At 39.1% G+C, this 25,995-nt stretch overlaps 2 protein-coding genes across 2 annotated transcripts in view; one reads left to right on the top strand and one right to left on the bottom strand.

Annotated features, from left to right (window-relative positions):
- The window catches only part of itchb (itchy E3 ubiquitin protein ligase b), a 37,313-nt gene extending 16,685 nt beyond the window's left edge, over positions 1–20,628 (bottom strand). Inside the window, exons 1-13 of the mRNA XM_038723391.1 lie at positions 20,472–20,628; positions 17,419–17,503; positions 16,671–16,812; positions 14,467–14,591; positions 10,125–10,259; positions 9,823–9,868; positions 9,550–9,728; positions 8,923–9,169; positions 7,886–7,981; positions 3,217–3,391; positions 2,641–2,710; positions 2,157–2,241; positions 1,891–2,019 (exon numbers count right to left, since the gene is read on the bottom strand). Of these exons, the coding sequence (XP_038579319.1) occupies positions 1,891–2,019; positions 2,157–2,241; positions 2,641–2,710; positions 3,217–3,391; positions 7,886–7,981; positions 8,923–9,169; positions 9,550–9,728; positions 9,823–9,868; positions 10,125–10,259; positions 14,467–14,591; positions 16,671–16,812; positions 17,419–17,488 (1,499 nt within the window). The 5' untranslated portion in view covers positions 17,489–17,503; positions 20,472–20,628. The remainder of the gene's footprint in view (positions 1–1,890; positions 2,020–2,156; positions 2,242–2,640; positions 2,711–3,216; positions 3,392–7,885; positions 7,982–8,922; positions 9,170–9,549; positions 9,729–9,822; positions 9,869–10,124; positions 10,260–14,466; positions 14,592–16,670; positions 16,813–17,418; positions 17,504–20,471) is intronic.
- Positions 20,629–23,705: 3,077 nt separating this feature from the next.
- Positions 23,706–25,995, top strand: part of calcrl2 (calcitonin receptor-like 2) — a 28,043-nt gene continuing 25,753 nt past the window's right edge. The window contains exon 1 of the mRNA XM_038723392.1: positions 23,706–23,857. The gene's annotated coding sequence lies outside the window, so the exon portion shown is untranslated. The remainder of the gene's footprint in view (positions 23,858–25,995) is intronic.

The raw sequence follows: 25,995 nt of genomic DNA on the forward strand, positions 1-25,995 counted from the left end.
TCAGCAAGACACTCCTTCATCTAATGTAATCAATGCTTGTTCATAATACTTTCTTACAAAATCCCTTTAGAAATGATGACAAAGAAATGTTTTACTATACTCTTAATCGCCAGCTTGAATTTAAGGATGAATCAACAATATTCCCCGGTTCCTAAGGAGAGACGATCTTTGATTTAATCCAAGCTTTCCTCATGTAACCTGAGCTCCCCCAAGTGGGCGAAATAAGTATTACATGCCCTCGTCGGAAATGCCGTTAAATGTATAAATATCCTGACCAATAATGTGACAATTGTTTCCTGTTACCAAATGCCTAGAACAGTACAACCGTTCAACCATTGAGGTTCGATTGTGGAAAATATTTGATTATAATACGTGCAAATAGATTTCTTTTCTTTAGACATTAAGTTTAGAAAGGCAGTCCCTGGGGAAACCTGAGACGCCTCCTGGGGAACCACGCCCCAGGCAACAAAAGAGCGACACGCGACCTGCTCGCGCTCTCTCTTCTCTTCTCTTCGCTTCGCTGTTGGCTCTGCCACTCTGCTCTGCCCTCTGGATGCTTCGGCAAGCGCAGCGTGCCTCGCCAAGCAACGCCCAGACTCGGCCAGCGAAACAAACAGGCCTTTGTTCGCCTGAAGCTACACACCTGAAGTGCCGCGACATCGATCTGCCTTCAGTTTGTTTTATTTTCTTTATTTCTTTTGTTTGTTAAATTTATGAGTCCGTTAAGTTACACTGGACTAATTCAGGAATGACCAAGTTCCATTTTAAGCCTTTTTCGTCGAAGCCAACTTCACCGAGGTCAGACCAAGCCACGTGGTCTCGCCAGCTACAACGAAGGAAACCTGAAAACAGCCGAATTGCCAGACGGAGGAGGCGTTTTCAATCAGACACGGAGAACCCTGGAGAATCCCTAGCAAAAAGCCAGGATCGGCAGCTAGAGTGGGACCCGTGCAACAGGCCAAAAGCAGGCTGTCGACAAGCAGTAAGACTTAACACACGTCCTGTGATCAGATGTCCATCTTAACTCCTAAATTACAGCATTAATTTACTCTCATTAGTTCTTCTATGCCGTATGAGTCAAATGCTTCCCACAATCGAACCTCCAGGCTCATTGTTCCGCAAATGTTTGTTCCCTGTATCCAACCATCTTTTTATCACCTTAGTTAGAGAATAAATTCACTGTAATATAATCAAGAGCTGTGTGTGTTGCCTATTTATAGTTCCTGCCAAGAGAATTGACCCTTTAGATATGAGACTGACTGACTGATTTAAGATAATTGAGCGATTATTAACTAACTGATCACTAGTAATAATTGTATAATTATTCAAAACTACCTAGAGGTCCGGAGACTCTAGGATTATAACAACTCCGGTGGTGCCCTTAACGAGGAAATTATGAATTTTAATTCATAATTGGGTATCAATTCTCATAAATTTATTAAAATGCATAACTAATAAATTTAGGTCCACTACAATAAGAAGCTTTTTGTTTAGCTTAGTTAGGCCTTGTTTTGTTATTATTTTATTTTATTCATTTTATTTAGCATTACCGTGTCCATTCCTCACACATTTTGAAAACCTTTGTATGTTCAATTGTCACTAAAACATTGACTCGATTTCAATTGACAGTATTACAATTCCAGTATTTGATATGGTAATACACTGCCTCTTCATTAGAAGTTGAGTATCTGTTCTAGTAAGCTAGCTTGCTTGCGTCTGATAATTCCAAGAGCAGTAGTTTGAAGCTGGGCTAGAAAGTTGTTGATTTTCTATCTGCCCTTTATGGACCACAAATTAATTGATACTTATATAAGTCACAAAGTGATACTGTTATGTGAGTCTAAAGATTTTGAGGAAGTAAAAAAAAAAACACAATGGTGGAGGACATACAGTGAAGATTTTCCAGTGCGAGGGTCAATGTAGGTGGTCGTTCTCCTGTTGTGGTCTACAAAGTAGGGAATACCATCTACAGTGAACCTCATCTCCCAACCCTCTGGAAGTGGCTTATCATTCATCAACCTAAAAAGAGACAAGATCAAAATTTAATCATAGATTCTTTCATGAGAACCGAAAGACACAGCATTTACATTTTCATCTGGCATGCAGTTTATGTGATGACGGCAGTGGCTATTTGGGATGCACACACACAAACTAACCCCTGTGTTCGTGGGTCTTCCCACTGTGTTGCCCGCGTTGGGTGATGTACAAAATAAACTCTCCCATTCGTGTCTGTTCTCTTCTCTGAAAAGAAACAATAACAGTTGATTATTCAACTTGCAGAAGTGGCAATTAAGGGATCCCACATCAAATTTAAAAGTCCTTTTAACCTGATTAGAAGTCTTGTACATGACATGACACCTTCATTTAAATGTGTGGGGATGGGTGGAATCCCTGTAGAGAAATGGCTAAGTGTCTAAAAGGAATTCAGTTGTGTAACTCTTGAGTTGAGGTGTTGAAAGTTACTTATCCTAAACAACAAATTTCTTGATTAAGTTCTTAAGGAAGTTATGTAAAGTACGTTTAACACACACTAGTACACTGAAAATAAAATTCTCATCTATAAATGAATAATTACTGTCACAGGTTGACACAGGCGTCTCAAAAGACTGTATTTAAATTGAAAAGCCTTAAAGATCTTACCCCATCCATGTGGCAGAGGCCCAAGAGGATCAAATTCCTTATTCTGAGTGGCTGAAACCTGATCTTGTAGCTACACAACAGACAATCAGAATAATTTATATGATTCAAAAAGCACCTAAAGGACAATGTACGTCAGTGTCTGCATTTGTGCTTTGAAGCACCAACAAATGGAGTCAGATAAAGACAAATATCAGCTTCAACCGAAGTTATATATTTTAGCCAGCTGGTTTTATGAAAAGCAATGTCACAAACATGAACATGTTATTGCATACTATGTAATTATTTTAACTGAACTATAACTTTCCCATCAACATCGCTTTTACAGTGTGTATTGATACCTGTAATGTATGAAAGTATCAGCATTAGGCAAAGATTTCTAGCTTGCATAACTTACTTTTCACAACAATTGTTTTCAAATACTCAATCTCTTAAAGTCATGGAGGTGACACATTTCTCTTTCATCAAACACAGGACAACCAGAAGGCAGGTACATGAAATAAGAGTGACCCTACAGTATTCCAGTTTATTAACGCCCAAATCACCACACAGTATCACATTATAAATAGGAAGTCTCACCCCGAAAATAAACCTCTGATTGAACTGCTGCATGGCGCCCTGTAGCTGGCTGCGTTGGTGCTGCCACTGCTCATAGTTACGCACTGTCTCCACTGTGGGGCGCTGCCATGTGGTGGTTCGAGTGATGTGATCAACAAAGTAGACCCGCCCCATCTGGTCGACACGACGCTCCCAGCTACAGACAAATGAGATGTGGGAAGACAATGGGAGGAAGAAATTGAGGGATTACAGGTAGAGTGTCAAAAAATGTATCAAGCATCACAAAGTTATTATTAGGCAATACTTAATACAATCCATCCATCACAATGATTTTAACTACAGATTGTTACTGCATTTAGTATACAAGTTGGTAAAACTATGTTTGAAAACCAGCCATGTCAATAACTACTTAGAAAGTGGAAGGAAAAAGAGCAAGCATGTTAGAGAAGCGTGGGTAAATAAATGCATCACAGCTCAAGAATAGAGTTAATTATCAATGTGGTAGGTGAACAGGGCACAGTGTCTAGCTGCATGCTGCGCTTAACAAATTACATATGAGATAGTCCAAAGTTCAGAAAGAAAAATACAGAGGCCTTGGTGATGTGACTATTAATGTTAACAAAGTCTGTAGGGTTTACACCGCACTACTACGTAGACTTTGAAGACTCTGCCTTACAGGATAAACAGCACTAAGGAACACTGACGAACTGCCTGTGAAAATAGTTAAGGTCCATCTTCATATTGAAGCACAATCTACACTAAGGCCACGGTTACACCAAGATTTTTCACATTGGGAAAACGATAATGTTGTAATGTTGGCAATACAGAAGCCTGCCATCAAAGACAAACTAAATCCACCAATCATGTTAAGGTATTTAAAGGTTCTGTGTAGTTTTCTAGTATATAAACCATTACATTCGCATTCAACGTTATTCACCAAAAGCTTTGTGGGTATCCTTGAGGCTTGACAAAAGTGTAAAACGCTTGAATATTTTTTTTACATTGTTCACCACCATGTTTACTAGCTAGCAGTCTTCTTCCCAGCCTTACACTGGCACATTGCCAGATTTCTTAGCATGTTACTGACACCAAATGTAGCATGAAACAATCACCCTCATACACATGCATTCTTATACTCATGCATAGAGCACTAAATACAAACGGGAACCTACTTATGGTCAAAGCTGCATAGTTAGTTACTAGCAGAGCCCTTTAGAGAGAGAGTCACATCATCTCTGTTCACGCCAATGGACCATTTTTTCACAGCAATGGCGGATCAAGGAGCGTCTCAATAGTTACCGGAAGTTAGCAGCAAATGCTATTTGGGATGCACATTTAAAAATGTAAGACGTGTAACGAATGAGATTATATATTACTGGCACAACTGATTCAAACATGTGCATTAAAGCATATTAGTGGATTCCCCCACTAAATTAGAAGATTTAATGACATTAACGGTTAACAAATTAACGTACAAATTATGATAATTATGATTTTAGTTAATTGTATTAGTGGAGCTTGTATGAATATCCATTTTGGAATACAAGGGACAGAAGAGAGATTGAAACCGGCAAGGTTAAAAGGAAAGGTTAAACAGGTTTCAATTTTGAGAAATAAATAGAAATTTACCCCTAACACTAAAAGGAGTACACTAACATATTATAAAAGCAATCTTCATACTAAACATGTATTGTATCAGAGCAGTTTGTGGTGAAGGTCAGGAGTGCTGAGTGGATGATGGCAAGATAGAAAACAACACATGACTGTAAATGCTATGTAAATATTATAATATGCCATTTATAAAAGGAATCATACTTAAAGGTCCAGTGTGTAATATTTCTGAGGATCTATTGACAGAAATGCAATACAAGATCCATAACTATGTTTTCAGTGGTGTATAAAGACCACTTGAGCCATTTATATCAACATAACTGCAGGTCCCCCCCTTACATGACGTCGCCATGTTGCTCCGTCATGTTTCTACAGTAGCTGAAAACAGACAAAAAGCAATACAGAGCGCATTTCGTCACTACGTTCTTCTTGTCCTACTTCTGGTAGAATTCAGGCAATGCAGACAATAATTACTGTGTTGAATACGTACGTTTGAAGAAGTAATAATATACAGCAGGAGTCTGCAAATACGTTTTGCAACCATTAGATTGTGAGTGAGAAAATAAGACGTAATATTAGATCTAATTCCCATGTTGTTGGGTTAGCTCCGTCGGTAAAGCGCAGGAATCTGAAGGTTGCATGTTCGATCCCACCTAGGGACATTTTTTCTCTCTCTTCAACAAATTAATTATGCTGCATTTCTCATGTTCACATTACGGGATGTGCTGCAGTGTGTGTGTTTCGCTGTTTAAGCATCAACCTACTTCCACTTTTTCATTTCCCCAGTATCTCCAGGCAGAGGACATTTAGGGGAATCACGTTTTCTGATGGCTCTCCCAGAGGTGTGTCAAGCAGGCAACAGACTCTTTTAATGTCGTTCAGAACTTTTTAAAGTAAAAGCTCACTTCAACTCCAACTACTGCATTACAGTACACAAGCTTCTTGCGCTTTTATTTTGTAGGCAAAACTACTTATCTGTCAGTGGCCAAGTCACAATAACATATGATTTTACAATATAATTAAGTAAATATTATTGCTTAAAATATCTACCTAAAGAAACCTCATTTCATGACTGGCTACTCTCTGATGTTTGAGAAGATGATACCTTTTGTGCTGTGTCAGCCACCATAGCTGTACTACGCTCTTTGAAAGGGTAACACTAGATGCCACTAAATCTTACACACTTAACCTTTAAAATGTTATATTATTTTCTCTCTCTTCTCTCAGTGTCTGCATCCCTTCTTTCTTTACTCTCACTTCTCTTAGTCTCTACATCCCTTCTTTCTTTACTCTCACTTTCACTTCTTAGTCTCTACATCCCTTCTTTCTTTACTCTCACTTTCACTTCTTAGTCTCTACATCCCTTCTTTCTTTACTCTCACTTCTCTTAGTCTCTACATCCCTTCCTTCTTTACTCTCACTTCTCTTAGTCTCTACATCCCTTCTTTCTTTACTCTCACTTCTTAGTCTCTACATCCCTTCTTTCTTTACTCTCACTTTTGTTAAGAATATTTCTTAGGTGTCTTAATTGATGTAACGGGGAAATGACGTTATAGTTTTAGGTATTTCTCACATGTACTTGTCCTTGTCAGGGAGACAACAATAGACTGATTAGTTAGAGACAGCAGCTCAGGCGTCAGGCTAGCAGATATCAGTGTTCTCTGTGAATCTTACAAGGTTAAGTCCTACAAGAATGTTTACAAGAACTCACTGGCTCCACAGATTAGAGTACAACTCATGGATAGTGAGAGATTCCAATATGACGAAGCATTGGAGTCTAAACATCAGATAGATTAGTTGTTCTAGGAGAAAGGTGACCTAATGCTGAAACCTACAGGCACAAGGGGGAAGACAGAAACATAAAAGGGACCAAATGATGTTCTCCTTCAGATTTGGTGTTGGCATTTGACGTGTTCACATGTTGTATGCTGGCACTGTATCTCCTCGGCCGGGCACAATAAACCATGCTATGTTAAGTCTTCATCTGTCTCTGAAACTTCTTCATACCTGAACCTGGCTCACAATATTTCTCAACAACTTTCACTTCTCTTAATATCTACATTCCTTCTTTCTTCAATCTTTGAAACTGATGTAAGAAGAAGACATGGCACTGGCAATGTTATATCTATTCAAAATAATACTGTTTAAGAGTTAATACAGTATTTCACAATTGCTAAAACACTAAAACCCATTCTCTGAACCCAATGCTCAGTGGCCTAAACCCATTTGTTGAATCAACAACAAAGATTTGGTAATAATCACTTAGTTAGCCTAGCTGTGAGAATAAATAAACTGAGCTACAACACAGTTGTCGTCGTTTACACACAACAACTCAAAATTGTTCATACTTGTTTCTAATGATGTGATCAAATCAGTTGTCTAGAATATAAGCCAGTTCAGAGTACACAGGGTGGCCCAGTTACATTGAATGTTGATACCAACAATAGATGGAAACAATGTGAGAGGCAGAGGAGGAAGAGATCGTGTAAGAGGTGGTGGACGAGGAGGAAGAGTACGATTTTTTTATTTATGTAATGGGAACTTTAAATTATATTAAAACCTTGAGCATTAAAAACTTTATTTCCTGCATTCTGAGGAATTTTTCTGCACAAGTTTATGGTGATATATATAACACAAAATTCAGGTGGCAGGTGACAATTCTTTAAATATTATATTGTATAAAAATATACATTAAAGATTTCCCAAAAATTGTGTTAAAATCTCATCTTATCTCGATCTCGTAAACCCAATATCGAATCTTGTCTCGTGGGTTAAGTGTCTCACCCCTAGTAGTTACGGATGAAATGCAATGCTGTCGCTCTGCCAGCATCTTGACTAATTAATTCTGAATTCTGATGACAATTCTGTACATGTGTGACTAACAAAACTGCTAGTTAGATGATTTGTATGAGAAGGTTTAAGTTGGTGGACATAGCATAGGACACTGAGCCAGTATCTGGCAACCATATTGTTTAAGAGACTTATTTGATCTAAAAATAGATTAGAATACTATAACCTATCAAGGAAAACACAATCTGTATCCAAGAAGAAAATATATAAAAAGTAAAGGACTTTTTACCCAGGGGGCAGGGGTTCAGGGCGTTCCCACGTTGTTCTCTTTTCCACGTGATCGACAAAATACAACCTGCCATTCTGATCCACTCTCTGCTCCCACCTAGATAAAATAACAAATACATTTGAGGACATTAGGTATGGATGCACAGCTCAAGCAATTTAGATTATGTATGGTTTTTAAACTGCTATAGCTACAAAATCAACAATTAACCCGTGACAGTCACAATGTTATCAATCACAATGATAACATTAAAAACAGCTCAAAAGGGGTATTTAAGATATTAAAGTCTAAATTAAATCAAAGAGACAGACAACAAGAAATAGACTGCAATGATAACGTAGTGTTAGTCATGACCACGGTTAAAATGTAAAATGCCGTAGGGACAAACACAGATGTAATCAATGTTCAGACCTGTGTTGTTTTCTAAATACAAAATGGTAACATCGCATCCTTCTCTATTAATAATGATATGCTATAATTCTGAAACCATTTCTCTATCTCACATTTGTAACTTGTGCCTGTACACAAGCTTTCATTTCAGTGAAGGTTTGATGCAAAATCTAAACCAGACTAACCAGTAATCCCACTTCCACCTTTTGTCCTCAGACTCGCATCCTTGTGCAAACACTTCCATTTATCCATATGTGGCTTCAGAAATGAATAAATGCTCACTAAACTTTGCTGTATTTCTTTTGGGCAAAAGTATATGTTATCACGGAACTTTTTGCTCAAAGGTGACCCAATATCTAATCGTCATCTGAGTGATAAATCAATTTTCTTCTTGAATTTTCTGTTGCTGACATTTGTGGTTTTGTAGCTTGTATCCTGTATGATGACTTGAGACAAAGAAACAGAACAAAGACAAATCAGTAAACATAAATTCATGTTTGGCTTGGGCATAATACTATAACTGCTCAGCATGACTTTGAGGGATCAAATAGTACTTGTCACACTTTAAACTTGCAAAAATACTGTTTTGATTATTCTATAACCAAAACCTCGCTCAGCGCTTCTGCAACGATTACAAAATGAGAGCTAACCCTGGGGGCAACGGTCCAGCGTTGACAGTGGGGACCCTGGGAGGGAGAGATGGGGTGATGCTGCTGGTTGGCTGTCTGGTTGCTGCAGCACCAGAGCTGGAGGCCGATGCGGAGTTCCTGTCTGAGCCTGTCGAAGGACTTGAGTCTGGGGCTGATGAAGGCCCTGAGGCCGGTGTTCGCACTGGTGTATCAGAACCTGACTGACTGTTACTGCCATCAGCTGGTGCAGAGCTGTTGCTGGAAGATGCTGAGGAAACAACCAGACATGAGTTAAATCATAGATCCTCAGACCAGGACAGCAATCCTGGAGTTTATCAATGCGGGCTGGCTTTGCAGCTTGAGTTGGAAAAACCAATTCTTCTCTTCACAGATGTAACTCTGACACATTTCTATTATCTGTGTGTTGCCTTGTATAAATACGGCTCATTTTAAAGTAAACTGGTAGTACAAAAATGTGTGTATGAGTCAAGTGTTGGCCCAACACCTAATTTAGCCTTAGGGTAAATGTTTTACATTGCTTGGATTGTGACAGAGTACACATTCAGTGTAGGAAGAAAAGCCCCTCCTGTTCTTGGGAGTTGAAAAGTGTCTAGAGCAGATTAGAAGAGGACCATCCTTCAGTCTGACCTGGTGAAGAGGTGGGTCTGCGGGGGGTTGGAGGAGGAGGTCTTGAGGGCCTGGGTGGTCGGACAGGCCTTGAACCCCCTGACACTGAGGGAGACCCTGTGCTGTTCGCTGACCTCTGAACACTGGGAGAAGACCTGTGCTCTACACCGTCCACCGCTGGAGAGCTGTCTCGACTCCGGCTGTGAGGAGGGAGGTTCAACGGAGATAAATAGAGCAGAAACTAGAACTGTGACAGGAGTTAAACTTAACTGAGAATGGGAATAGATATTGTACCTTATGGCATGATCCCCATTTGGTTGTGAATCCCCATTTGATGTAACTGAGGAAAAAACACAACATAAACTAAGCATATAACCTGTTCACACAACAAAACCAGTCAACCAAACAAAAAGTCTATCTAATGTTACTATACTTAACCCTTTTGATGTAAATACAAAGGTTTTTCTTTACTGTCCCACATCCTTCAACTACAAGCAACTAAGACATGATACTGACAGGATGAACTAACTAACTACATAAGTGCAGTCAAATAACTGTATCCAGTGTATTTTTTACAGTTGAAATGAAAAACTCACTGTGATGGTCAGCCTCGGCTGCGGCAAACATTTCGGGCTCGACAGTCATGCCGTCTAGGCAGACCGACAGGTCTCCCACCACATCTGACTGGTCTCTGTCTGTACACAGCTGTAGGGTCTGCACCACCTCAGAGACTACAATGAGACAACAAAAACACAAGATGGTAACAGTCAGAGTAATTCAATGACAACTGAAATATTTAGTCTGCTATTATTGATGCAGGCATACCTTGAACCTATCAGTGACAAGGAACACTGTCCCTTTAAATGTCAAACCAGCAATTTACAGTAGCAGTTCAAAATACAGCCCGACCGATTTATTGTTCTGCAGATGTCGGCTGATATGAGCTAATTGCAGAATAATCGTATCTGTGTTTATAACAGGTGATTTATGGCTATTAAAAAAAAAATGGAGAGTTTAATCCTTCACTCATGTCATGAGTGTTGCACAGTTTGCCTCCAGTGGGCGCTCTGTAACTGCTGTGTTGATAACATTGGGCACCACAAAACAAAATGATCAGCTGACCGGAGCCTACCGGAGCATGCAGAAACAGGAACGGAGAGTGGCTGTGTTACCGATGAGTTGGTCATTCTTCACTTGAAGTACATGCCTTAAAGTGGCAATATGTAGTTATCAGCGACAAATGTGATTTTAAGACTGCAACCAGGTGTGTGCTCGTACGTGTGCTTGAACCATAGGCTTTAACTCATCACCGAGCATAATCCAAAACACAAACGATTTCAAACGAAGATCCCGCAATAAACATGTAAACACCATCATGCTCGCTGTGGCCTTTCTCCAGACATGTTCAGGCTCCGTTACTTCAAAGGTCAAAGTTCAGTCAAAATTTTAACTGTTAATTAATTTTCACTGTTGAAGGAATTGTAAGAGTGTGATTTCTTCAAGTATAGTAAAATGTTTTGATATTTGTGCCAATAATAGTAGATGACTTTGGAAGGAGAGGAGATGACAATGGTGATGTCACCTATCAAGGAATCGTTTTAGTCAAACATTATAGAGAAATGTTACATGTCTATAATGTTTGATGTTGGAGGCATTTTTGAGTGTGACTTCTCAGTTGGTACACTAAAATGTGTGTGTGTGTAGTTATATATATCTATATAGTGGTTTGTATGATGCTTTGGCAATATTGTTGTTACACATTCATGCCAATAAAGCTAATTTGAATTTATATATGTAATATATGTCTGCAATAATAATGTTTTTATTATTATTTTTATCATTCTTATTATTATCATATTACCGTGACATACACTATATTTAAGTATATAAGTTTTAGGACACCCCTTTGAATCATTGCATTCAGGTGTTCCAATCACTTCCATGGCAACAGGTGTATAAAATCAAACACCCAGGTGTGCAGACTGCTTCTACAAACATTTCTGAAAGAATGGATCGCTCTTAGGAGCTCAGTGAATTCAAGCGTGGTACCGTGATAGGTTGCCACCTGTGCATTCGTGAAATTTCCTCTCTACTAAATATTCAGCCATGAAGTGGTAGGCCATATAAAATCAAAGAGTGGGGTCAGCTCATGCTGAGGCGCACCGTGTGCAGAAGTCGCCAACTTTCTGCAGTCAATATATCTAACCTTCCATTTCTCTCTAAGGTTCTGGAGAAAGCAGTTGCTAAACAGCTGTGTGACTTTCTACAGAGCAATAGTTTATTTGAGGATTTTCAGTCAGGATTTAGAGCTCATCATAGCACAGAGACAGCACTGGTGAAAATTACTAATGACCTCCTTATTGCATCAGACAAAGGACTTGTCTCTGTACTGGTTTTATTAGATCTTAGTGCTGCATTTGATACCATTGACCATCAAATCCTATTGCAGAGACTGGAACATTTCATTAGCATTAAGGGAACCGCTCTAAGCTGGTTTAAGTCCTATTTATCAGATCGACTTCAGTTTGTACATGTTAACGACGAGTCCTCCATGCATGCCAAAGTTAGTCATGGAGTTCCACAAGGATCTGTCCTCAGACCAATCCACTTCACTTTATATATGCTTACTTTAGGCAATATTATCAGGAAATATTCCATAAACTTTCATTGTTATGCAGATGATACTCAGATAAAACTGGGGCCTAAGCACCTCCGTGACGTATTATCTAAAGATATAGTTTCCCTTGATGGCATCGCCCTGGCCTCCAGCACCACTGTGAGGAATCGTCGTTTAAGTCTCACATTAAGCAAATTTCAAGGACCGCCTTTTTTCACCTATGTAATATTGCGAAAATCAGGAACATCCTGTCTAAAAATGATGCAGAAAAACTAGTCCATGCATTTGTTACTTCTAGGCTGGATTACTGCAATTCCTTATTATCAGGCTGCTCGAAAACGTCCATTAAGACTCTTCAGCTGATCCAGAATGCTGCAGCACGTGTTCTGACAGGAACCAGGAAAAGAGACCATATTTCTCCTGTCTTAGCTTCTCTGCATTGGCTTCCAGTAAAATCCAGAATAGAATTTAAAATCATTCTTCTTACCTACAAAGCTCTTAATGATCAGGCACCATCTTATCTTAAAGAGCTCATAGTACCTTACTACCCCACCAGAGCACTGCGCTCACAGAATGCAGGGTTACTTGTGGTTCCTAGAGAATGGGAGCCAGAGTGTTCAGCTATCAAGCTCCTCTCCTGTGGAACCAGGTTCCAGTTTGGGTTCAGGAGGCAGACACCATCTCCACATTTAAGACTAGGCTTAAGACTTTCCTCTTTGATAAAGCTTATAGTTAGGGCTGGCTCAGGTAGTCCTGAACCATCCCTTAGTTATGCTGCTATAGGCCTAGACTGCCCGGGGGATTTCCCATGATGCACTGAGCTCCTCTCTCCTCTATTTTCTCTCCCTCTGTATGCAACCTCATCCTATTATTGCATGTTACCAACACAACTTCTCCCCTTTCCGGTAGTCTTGTGCTTTCTCGTCCCTCTCCTCTCTCCTCCTATCACTTCCTGCAGGTTTTCTGGCTCTGGAGCTGTGGAGTCTGGATCTGTGGCTGCGGGTCACCTGTTGCCCCCGTGTTCCTGCTCGACACCCTCTGCTACAACAACTATTGTTACTAGTCCTATTGTTATTATAATCATTAACATTACGATTGTTATCATTATCAGTACTATAAATATCTGTACCATTTTTCATTTAGTCTATAGCAACATCACCTTTACTGTCTGTACCTCTGTGTGTTTATTGTGTAGGCTGCCTCCCTCCCCTCTCTGTCCTTCCATCCCTCTCCTTTTCTCTCTGTTCCTCTCTTGCCCTCTCCCTCTCTCTCTCTCTCTCTCTCTCCTTCACCCCCAACCGGTCGAGGCAGATGGCCGCCCACCCTGAGCCATGGTTCTGCTTGAGGTTTCTGCCTCTTAAAAGGAAGTTTTTCCTTGCCTCTGTCGCCTAGTGCTGCTCTTGGTGGGAACTGTTGGCGCTATATAAATAAAATTTAATTTAATTTAATAGCTATAGACCTAGTACTCGATTAATATAACAATTAATTTATCTAAAATTAATATTAAAAACATGTCTCATTAATATTTCTATATTTATTATATAGAATTATTCAATCATCCTGAAAAAGTAACACCTGAATCACATCAGAATAATGATCATAGTAGCATATCTCAAAATTATTCTAATTTCCACATCACTGCTGTGTTATAATATTAATGATAATTACAGACCCCATTTGTCAGATGCTGGATCAAAAAATACTGGACCTCAAATTCAAAAGGATTGCTGTGACACAGATTGATTTAAACACTGTATGTCAACCCTTTCCCTGAACTGGAGAATCAGTGTGGGGCAAAAACAAAAAAAAACAAAAAAACACACAATTTAGAGACTGTAACAACAGACTGTTAACTTAGTTTAAGCCATCTTCTCTCTCATATGTGGCCGTTACAGTAAAGAGAAAATATAAAACGACTATTAGATGGACGCATGGTGTAACGCCATGTTATCTTGACAGCAGCAGTACAGAAATTACTTTTAACATGGAGGCGATGAAGAAACATTAAGAAATTAGATTTTTTTTAAGTGACTACTAGTGTTGTCACGATACCAAAATTATGACTTCAATACCATACCTGCCTAAATATCTCGATACCGATACTAAAATGACACTGTGGCAAAAATCTGAATCATCAGGAAAAGTAATGGAATAATGAATGATCGATGAATGGCCCCAACACAGATGCACACACGCGATATCCTGAGGGAGTTTGCTCATATTGTTGTGAAAGAAGCATTAAAATCAATAATACGAAGTGGGCTAGAGAGGAAAAAACTATACGTAGAAGAGCTGAGTGTGGGTGCGTGTCATTCACTCACTTTTCATGTCATTAGACTTGAGAGTATCACTGACATCCAGTGTGGCCATGCCTAGCAACACGTCTGACTTGAGGGTCTGGTGGCTCCACACACGAAACACCAATTTGCTGAATGGAGTCACAATCCTGTTGAAACAAACCATTCAGTTAATATGTGCAATCCACTGATACTTTTGGATGACAAAAAGAGCGGTGCCTTGATCTGACTTGGGAAAGCCCTCCAAGATCTTACTATAAGGATTTCACCCGCATTTCATCAAGCAAAGTTTCAAACTCAGTAACCTTTTTTGTGCAAGCAGCAAAACCTTTGTCTTGTTTCGAAAGCAACCCCCAGACAATAAAGTTCAGAAGCTATTCAGGGACAATGAGTGTCTATAACCATCACTATGACAGTTGTTTAGCTAGCAACCTCAGCGCCCCCAGGAAAAAAACATTTGTGGGCACATGGGCTCGGGTCTGATTACATCTAATAGTAAACACTTGTTGCATTTAATGACTCTACTTGGATGTGACCAAAAGAAACTTTAGGAGAACTCTATATTAAGAAAGTTCCTGTGCACAGCAGAAGATCCTGGAGAGGCTAAAATTAAGAGGACATCTGAAGTGTGAATATGTTGGACTGCAGGAAGTGGGGTGCAATAAATGTACAATATGCGTTTAAAAACCAGGATTCCTGTAAATGAATAGGACCTACTCTCACCTCTGTGTGGACTTATTCTTTCAAGTACAAACCACTTGGAGATAGCATATCTTTTCTATAAAATGTACAAATACCATTCTCCTGAAGTCAAGAGTTACATGACAGACAAAATCCTTCCCGAAAAACAAGACCTGGTGACTCATTCAGAAAGAAAGTTGCAGGCAAGACATTGTGATAAAGAGTGGACAGTGTTTCCCATAGAATGTGGCATTGGGGGGAGGGGGGCAGTCGATATTGGCTACTAGCTAAGTACAGCGTGCTCACCTCCACAACCCAGCTGTATTATAATGTTAACATAGCTATCCTTATAAGCTAGGCTCCGTGCTTGCTATGAACTTATTTGAAGGTGGGTCTCGGATGAAAGAATATAGAGAGGCTAACATATCAGAGTTAACTTATTTTAACCTGTCCTATTATTCTTGTATAAATGTGTGCATTTGTGTTCATGATACTAACTATTCAACTCTTGATTCAGTGCATGATCATGTTTTCATTGAGATCGTGAACGAAGAGGAGGGGGCCAATATGCCGCTGCGCTGTATAAAAAAGTTACAGAGCTCAAAGGGGGGTCCGATTTCATCCGTCTCTGAGCCGGTACCACAGCCAGCATGGTGGTGTTGTATTACAGGTACGGGTCTTTTTCTACGCTGCTGGTTCCAGAAAGCCGGATCGCTATGCGAAAGCACACATAGTTGTGGAATTATACCGCACACCTGAATGAATGCCGCATTATGGCGGACACTTCTGCATTTATTGAGGGATCGAGTTTACCCATTTTAAATAGTTAAAAAAACAACTGAAAATCAATATGTGGCAGTCAGCGGTGATACTGTGGCAGGTGCCACCAATAAATCAATTTTACATGATTATAAGGAGGTCTATTTTAGTATGCTTTGGAGAAACCCCTCAAGGTCTGGACAGTTTTGTGGGGAAATTATGATTACTACAGTCAGCATTGATTTTTCAAGATATGCTTCTTCCTCACAGCCAAACTGCAAAAAACTAAACTTGTTTCATTAATCCCATCATTCAAAATCAGGGGAATATTTGCAAGCTCAAGGTGGCCCATTACACCAATACGATCAACAACGCATTTGTACATTTCAGTAGAACTCGACGATGTAATTCAACATGAGCTACGCCAGGATTGTCACAGAACGTTCCAAGTGCTGAAGGGCCTTTCAAACACTTGGAGGTACTTAAACTTCATTATGTGCACACAGAAACTCTTGTAAATTACAGTTACAGTTTTTCTGAGCTGCCTGAAATACCAGGCTGGTAACATTTAACACATTAGGGTGCCTGCATGCAGGCAACACAACAGATCAAACATTTTAATTTTAAATACAATTTGACACAGATCTGACTGGAATATAATTTGTTTTTTATCAGTAGCAAAAGCTACATAGCAAATATAAACAAAGACATAAAATAGTTAAGTCCCAATTATCATAAATGTGATCAAATGTCATATGGGTCTGTTAATTCCAGCAAGACTGACTCACACAGTGAGTGGCTGCTTCCATTTGGGACTGTGGGTGTTGTTGCATTTCTCTGTTTTCTTGGACTGGCCGTCGACGGTCACTTCCACATAAGGACTGGGACCAAACCAGTTTTTCTTGTTCTCTTTTAGTTTTGCTGATAACACTGAAACAGGAAACATGCAGCAGACAGTCAGTCATGTTGGTGCAGAAAGAAAGAGGCAAGGGAAAAAAATCATTCAAGAACAGGGAAATACTGTAGATTGCACACATTTTTAAATGAAAGGCAAAGCAGAGGAACATGACATGCTATAAAATCTGGATCACCACAAAAACAGTGCAAAATGTATTTAGCTGGCGAGGCAGCAGCAGTGGAGTCCTCACAAGTGGTATTTATCAGAGCAGACATTGTGATGTGTCATGGCAGGAAAACGACAGGTGTAGTAACAATAATGACGGCTCAGTTCTATTTGTGTGTCCCAGTAAGCCATGACAGTGTGATACTGAGCCAGCATGCACAATATCAGGTCGCTGAAGCTGAAGCAGCTAAACAGAAATCAACAGAATTTCTTTCATTTTATTATTTGCACCTGTGCTTTTCCTTGTTTTGCTTAAAAATGGCCCATTATTATTACTTTTGAACAGAAGTAACCTAATGTTGAATGTAAAACAAGAAAATAATTACACCAAAAATATAAATGTATGACAGACAAAATAACCAACATTTATTTGACTTAACCTCTGTTAATTTTAATAAAGACTGATGACTTACCAATGATTTGTAGCTGTGCCTTCATAGGGTAACCGTTGGAGCTGCCCAACTTGGTGACTCCACTGGCCATGACATAGGGCTGGGCCTGCAGCACAGACAATCATTAGGGTTGTGATGGTGCCTAAGTGGTTTCACTTCTAACTATTAACAAGTACAACCCTACCTCAATAATTAAGGACCATATGTATTACCAACCACACAGTTTTAAGCACAATTAAGTTTCCACTTTATTTATTCTAATAACAATTTTCCATTAAGCATTAAAATCAAGTATGGTTCAACATTCAGACGCGATACTGAATTCATAATCAGTTAGTCACTAGAGGCTGACAATAAGAGGCATAAAACAAATCATTTGTAATACACTGCATTTGCAGATCTGCATTTCTGATGACATCTTGCCCTTGTAACTTTGAAGGTCAAATGCACTTAGTGTAAGTTGCTTTGGATATAAGCATATGAAAAATGAATGTTTTTTTATGTTATATGAATCATCTGAAGCATCAGTTTTAATAGAGAGTCTACATTTATAAATTTTCTCCCCTAGCTGGAATCTATTCTTAACACTAAAACATCATCAACTGTCGACATCTGAAGAGGACAGACTGACGAATAAAACAAGCTTGCCACTCTGTTAGAGCTACCTGTCCAATTGTCACGTGAAACACACAGAGGCTGCACCATCATGGAAAGTAAGGAAATCAAAAGACGCACTTGTGAAATGCTGCGACAAAAGTATCCTAACAACTAGGCTATACTAAAGATGAAACTTATATTGAAATTTGTATCTTAGCCTCTTCTGTGGTGGTGTGTCCTCGGAACAATTTTAGAAATATTTTTGTAAACTAACAATGCCAGAAAGAAGCCCTAAGGAACTGACACCAACGCCTGATTTATGCTTACAGTCAGAGATCACTTCACAAAATCTACTGTAGCTGTAATGGAAATATCATTACAAGAAACACTGAAAACATATTAATTGGTTTTGTGGATAATTTGCCCATTAAAAGAAGTAAAAAACAGTCATATAATGTTTGTGTGACAGTAAAATAGCATGTCAATAGATACGAGTCTAAAAATCCAGTGCCAATTAAGCTGCACCACTGACAAACGTGTCAATCAAAGACAAAAAAAGGTTAACACAGGTACAGGATTCAGGTCCTGTGATCTTTCCTTCATGCATTACTGAATAATGAATGTTCCTCAGTCTATCTCTTCCAGTAAGCACATGCCAGAGCAGAGGAAAGGAGGGGCTCCTGGGTAAAATTTCCTTTTGGCTACTGTTATTCTCTGTCAATAATTCAGTGCAACTGCTGACTTTGCAGCATTAAGAGCAGACCAACTGCATTTTGTTGATGAGGATAGTGTCTGAATTACAATGACATTACATTACATACATGTTAGCTGATTTTCTAAAGCTATATGTGTCAAAGGTCACACACCTCTGGACAACTAAGTGTCTTGCTCAGGGACACATGGGTGGGTGTGTCAAAGTGGGGAATTGAACTCGTGTCTCTCACACCAAAGGCATGCGTCTCATTCACTGCGCCATCACCACCCTTATTAAACTCTACAATGACCTGCTTGACTCTGATTTTTAACCAGCTGAATAAAATTGTCCACAGGCCAGTAAATTGTGTTACATGATTCTGTGAGGCATTTTAAATTCAAATTGTGCCATTTCCTTGGCAGCAGAGCTCTGAGTTTATGATCTTATAGGGCGTTGTGCACCTGAACAGCCCACTTCGAACAATATCACCTGAACCTGTCTAAAGACCAGCAGAGTCACTGCAACTTTTGGAAATCTCATCATCTATAAGCTAAACATATATTATCTAGACTGTTAGTGAACACCATGAATAAGCATACCAAACAATGGTGCATATTGCCGACATACCTTCATGATGACGAACTTAGTAGGATTATAACAGGTTCATCTTTTAAGACGCTTCAAGGAAACAACATGAGCTCTGTGTCCCTTTCATATCCATCACTGTCCAGAGTCTGCTACTTCTTAAATATCCAAAATGTAAAACCATTCAGGTAATTCATGAGTGTTTTTTTTGTTTTGAATACACCACAATGGCATACGTAATGAATTAATTAAAGTACAATGTAATCATAAACTAGATCATTAAAGTCAGGAGATCATGTAGATATTGTGATTGATGACTGATAGTCAAAATATTTCCCCTAACATGAGGGCAACCCAGGAAAACAGAGAGGAAAACCTCCCTGTTCAGTAAACAAACATTTGATACTGCCTGTAGAGGAAAATACTGGCAGGCCAGGACACAAACTAACACAACCAGTCTTGCCAAGTTACAGATGACTAACAACTGTAACAAAAAAAGCATTGTCTCTTTCCCTCTTTGCTGATCTACTTCTCCAACATCCCTAAAAGTATCCAAAGAAATAAAAGTATGCGGCCAGAACAGCTAGAACCAAAATATGGTTTCAGTTATTACTGTATTAGGTCGTATTGAGGAGTGGCTCCCTGTGTTTTCTACAAGTCTCGTAGTTTGTGTTCTACAAAGCACTTCATTTTAGCGAAAATCGCGGAAACATTACCAGATGTGTTCTGTCCCTACGAGAACACGTAACTAAGGAAAAACAACTATAATCTATTTATTACAACAGTGCTAGTCGGCGTGTGCATTAATCACTGACAATTATTAACAAATGTTGTCAAGATTACATATTTTAATCTAACTAGGAACTGATAACGTGCTAACGTTAACGCAAAAGCAGTTAGCCGTACAATGAGGAACAGTAACGTTATGTCCTGGTTAGCTAATAAACTCTAACTCACTGACGCTAAACACTATGTATGTTTACAGTGGCAGGGTGGTCACAGGAGTTGCTGAGTACGTGTTGAATGTCAGCTGGCCACCAGTTTTGACAGCCTCCTGCCATCCCCGCTGGCTAACTGCGAGCCGACTAGCTTGCTCGTGTCAACATCATGGCTGGCTGGAAATCCCAAAGTCCAACGGCTATTGAAAAAACACAAATGCCACCGGTGAGAGATGTAGGAATTGGCTTCTATCACTTACACAAATCCGAATAAATGCTGTAAAACCAAACTAGTGACGCTGCGGTGAATTCCTAGCCTTCTGTCTGGAAGATGTTTAGGTTTCAGTCCGGGCTTCACTTCAAGGAAGAAGAAACTTCCACCATCTTCGTAAGCTCACGTCACGTGACCGAAACAAGGTGGGGCGCACGCTTCTCCCCCCTTTGTGATGTGATTGGACCAGAGTTGGAGCAGGGTGGACCAATGGACGCGTAGTAAACATGCTGAAGCATTTAAAGTCCTTGCAACCATGACATAAGGCCGGGTGTAAAGCGTACTCTTGCATCAACGGACTCTTTTTACGGGCCTGTCGCATAGAAAGGGTATTCATTGAGGTGCAATGCAATGTATTGAATTCACACATCCTGTCTAGAATACCACTTTAAAAATGTGGTTTTGTCGTGGGTGGTTGAGCTCTCGTGCAATACCAACGACTGCAGTCAGACGCGTTATTTGCTACAGTAGCCTACATTTCTTAGCTATGATGTTTTCGTACCGTCATATTGCTTCTCAACTGGCATGAAAGAATAGTTTCTTTTTTGCGCTAGTGGGAATGCTTATTGTATAGGCCCTAAGGCACAATAAAACATAGATTAAAGCACACTAATCAGTGAAACTCAAAAAGATTTGTTGATTTATGGAAGAATCAAAAGTTACATGGCATGTTTTGCATCAGACCATCACATGACTTCACTCCAAGTAGTATATAAAAAGTTACAAAAATGTACTGAAGGTCACTAAAGCAACATCTTTGTATGTGTACTGCCTTGGTGCACATTGTTTATGTATTGTGTGTGTGTAGGCCTATAAGTGTACAACACAATAAATTACTGTCGACTTAAAAAGTAACAGAAGTTACAACTATAGGCTAATCTACTTCTGTTGGATTAGGTTACCTGATACATTTCAGCTGCCCTTAACAGAAAACATTGCCTGGCAGCATTACAAGATAAAGCCATGTGTCATTTATGGTCCAACTGCCACCAAAACAGCAGATGGCATTGTTGTACTTTCCAGCTAAATTACTAAAGTGCTGCTGCTTAAATGATTTGTACTGTTCTCTTCAATCAGGACATTGACAGCTTACTAAATAATCTAATAATAATACATTTTCCATGGGTGTTTTATAGTATAACATTACACTTTACAGAAAACAGCGGTGTTCCGCTGAAATGAAACTCAGAGAGGGATGTAATTTGTTGTGTTTATGTTGTAAAATAGCCTACATTGTGGCTACTTTTTTATATAATTTTAATGGTCTTGCGTCCTAAGTTTCAGGATATTGTGTGAATCAGGATCTTTCAAAAAATGCCAATTAGTTTCTGTTTTGGAGTTGAATAAAACAAATTCAGCACACATCTGTCCAATCATTTAAGCATCTTCTTGATATGTTGTCTGTGCCAGCTGTTTTTTGGAGCCCTGCTGTCAATGACTGAGCTCAACTGAGCTTTTTAATTATTTTTACTTTACTTATTATTTTAATAATAATAATAATACATTTTATTTATAGTTGCCTTTCTGAACACTCAAGGTCACCTCACAAAACATTATAAAACAGTACAGCAATAATCGATAAAATTAACAACTATAATTACAGTGCATAAAATCAGGGTACAAAACAACTGGAAACAAAGATTGAGAAAGAGTGATCACGTGGGATTTGCCAGTTTAAAAAGATGTGTTTTCAGGTGGGATTTAAAAATGGAAAGTGAGTCAATGTTGCGGATGTCTGGTGGAAGGGAGTTCCAGAGACGAGGGGAAGAGCAGCTGAAGGCTCTGAACCCCATGGTCGTAAAACGAGTACTTCGAATTGTTTCAAGTCACAATATTATATTTTCATTACATTTAATCATGTTCTCCTTGCTACCAACAAATTATCTTTAATCCAATCCATGTCAGTTACTGGAATTACTGTACATCAGAATGGTGTGAAAAAATATAGGTATCAATTTAAAATCTGTGTTTTCTTAGATTCTTCTGGCTTATTGTATAGAAATTTGACAATGAGCAAGGATACATTTTTGAAAAATGCATCTGCAGTGTGATAAGTACTATGTGACTAAAGTAGAAAACTTTTTTTTTTGATGATACATTACCAAAAACTCATATGAAGTAAAAAATTTTTTAAAGCATATGATTAGTTAAGGAATATAACAGTGAATTAAAGCTGCAAGCAGTGTTGGGCGGGCCCTCGCACATATAAAGCATCGAGGTGTGAGGCTTTGTAGATTCTGGAGCTCTGCCGGAGGCGGGTCTGTGAATTTGCCACACGCTTCAGACAAAGCACGAAGGTGTTAAATGTCCATTTGTAGTGCTACATATCACTTGTCGCTATCAATATTACTGAATATTGGCATATAGATGTGTTCGGGGCGAGACAGTTATCGTCCATGTAAATTTTGGTACAGATTTAAGCATGTACATTGACGTTAGAACAACTTCCTCTTTCATGGCGAAGCATCGATACTGGACGCCATGGGCACGCCCTTACACGAAAACTCACCGTTTGTACAACTTTTAATCATCAGTGGGATTACACTGCACAGAAAAATCTGAAGTTGGTCTGGCTAAATCCCTAGCAGGAGTTTATTAAAGTATGGAATATGTAAATCGTCCAAAAATTACCATAAAATTCAAAATGGCTTTTTAATACATCTAGACATGATACATGTCACAGAAATTTCATACATCTGGTGAAACGTGTTGCGGGGGCTGCTTCATTGAATGTCACTTCCTGCCAGTAGGTGGCGCTATGACTATGGGTGAATGCTGGCATGTACATGTGTTCAGGGTGCGACTCTTGTCAAAGTGTAAAATTTGGTACAGATCTGAGCATGCACAATCAAGTTACAAGAACTTCCTGTGTAATGGATTGCGAAGCGTTTAACTTCACCGCCACACCACCGTCACGTCGTTAACTGAAAACTCACAAATTTTACAACATGGATTAATAATGATTAATGATGATTAATGATTAATTGATACAACTTCCTGTTTTGTTGGTTTTCAATGCCATGCCACGGTCAAAACCAGCTTACTTTGCAGAAAAAAAGAAAAAAATCCCTTCAGTTCCAGTAGGGACTTCACACGTTTCGTGCTCGGACCCTAAATAGTGTCTAAACGTCACTTTGGTCTTTTATTATTCCAAACTAAAACGTCAGTGTGGTGTTTGCCAGTAAGTGTTTTATTTTGAAAGTGATAACAGGAAAATATGTATTTGCTACTATGCCTAGCTTGACAGCTGTTGGTGAGTGGTCGGGGTTGGTCAGATTTGCCTGAAGGGCAGCATGAAACTAGTCTCTGCTCGGATCATGCAAGCATTGGGATTTTTGGAGGAAAATACAGTTTGACAGCTCATTTAAAGAAAAGGTATGTGACATCTCTCTGCTTTCTTTCAAAAGCCAGGCTGCCAGATACTTGGAACAGTCAAGCTGTCACTTACTGCAGTAGTTTTTAGAAGGCTTCACTTGAATGTGGTCTTGTGGAATGTCTCCATACAACTCAGGATGTATTGCAGTTTTACCCTTGTGAAAATATCTATGTCAATATAATAAGGATACATAAATTAATACCAACACAAACATAAAACATCTTAACTTTTATGTCACAAGAAAAGTGAAGTTACCTTACATTATGGGGGTTTTAAAGTGTATAGTTCAAAGTGCAAAACAACATATAGTACTTTAGGATGTCTATAAATTCACAATTGAGCACCCATAGTTCCAAGTACCATAAGAAGGTTACAGGAATGTAACAGGACTGTGTTTATTATCACAAATCCTCTTAATGTCACTTTAAAGTAAGCAGTGACTGCCACAGACACACTAAAAGTTGTTAAAGCAGTATTAAGGGAATATAACTGGGTTTTTTGTGTACGGGGTTGTAAAGTATATCATTGAGGATGTATGCAGGTTGAGCGAAGGTCACACCCTAAGCTGGCTTGTTGCCTGGCTCTACAGTTGCAATTCTAAGTACCATATGAATAGAAATAAAAATAGAATAGAGTGTTGCTGAGAGTTATCTCATCTAATGTGAAACACAACAGAGGGCCAATGAGTCCTTGGTCAACATAAGGGAGCCCACAGTAAGTCAACACAGAGTAAAAGTGAATTACATGACAGTGAAGATAGGCAGTATTGCAGTGATGTGGTCATTAACTGGAAGCTGATAATGTTTCCTGTCATTAGCAGAGCTCTGAGACTCTAACAAGCTATAATCAGATTCTAATACAGCAGCGTCTTAAAGCAGATGTTGTGATTATTAGTAGTACTTGAGCTTTTGTGTAAACTGAGGTGCAGTAGTTCTGTCCATTCTAATAAATCAAACCTACATATTATTCTACAAACAAAAAACAACATAGAGTGTACACTGTAGGGCACATGGAGGTAGAGAAACACAAGGCTACCTTGAACCTGCTCCCAGCAGTATCGATGCACTGACATGTGCTTTGTTATTTCCTTTAAGAATTTGCATTTCTCCTGGGTGACTTTCATTCACTTTTACATGCACATTAGCAATCACCAGTAAACCCTACAGACTTGCAGGAGTTGTTCTCTTTGTAAAAGCAATTTCATGTCACTTACTGTACCCGATCCTATATTATGTTTATGTATACTTACTTCTTACTCCTTAGTTGTCACTCTCCGTAATATAGTGACATTCACAAATATTCTAATACCATCTCAAGCCTTTCCTCTGCAAAATTTGCAAGGCAGTTTTTATTCTATCAGCAGAGGCTATTTCCATGTGCGCTTTGTGTGTTTCTATCTATAATTAGCTACATTTCAGTTGAGTGTCTTCAGGAAGACCCTTTACCCCCTCCGTCTAATGTTGCCAAGTTGTAATCCTGACACCCAAGACATCGATCTCAGATCAGCTCCTTACTTGACTTTTGAATACTTCAGAATGATTCCAGTGTGACTGTGCATCTTCCCGTGGGAAACTTTCACCCCCAAACGCACCAGTGTTCCAGCGGGTCTTTTACTGGAACAGCCTGCTCTTGCCAGGCTGCTACTTTGGTCCCAACCCCCACCTTGTTCTTCAGTGCCCCCCCCCCCTTTCATAACACAACAAACATGTGCTTATTTTAGGCTCAGTGGGAGATAACTGACACATCAGGGTTGCATACTAATAGGTGCAGAGGTGCAGGGGTGCAGTGGTTAGAGTACCAAAGTCTTCCTATCATTTTGCACGATTGGAAATAATAGGATTCTCATTGAAATTCCAATTGTTGAAATTGAGGATTTAAAGCCAGAATTCTCATCACATGCTTGAGTCCTTAGTATTAATGAACAAAACCAAATCCCTTTAGTAAGTTTATCTTAAGATATAAAGCTATAGAAAATCTTATCTGTTGCTCCTTTGAAAGACTGAATTAACAATGGGCATCATCATGTTCATGAAAATATTTAATTGCATCCCATTTTTTACAGTAAGGAGGAGTGATCTTTTTTGTAACAAAATGAGATCAAGATGGAGCAAGACATAGTTTGTTTAATCTCAGGGGG

The sequence above is a fragment of the Micropterus salmoides genome, unplaced genomic scaffold, assembly GCF_014851395.1.
Source record: "Micropterus salmoides isolate LMB-PRFRI ecotype aquatic unplaced genomic scaffold, ASM1485139v1 Ms_hic_scaffold_16, whole genome shotgun sequence".
NCBI lineage: Eukaryota > Metazoa > Chordata > Actinopteri > Centrarchiformes > Centrarchidae > Micropterus > Micropterus salmoides.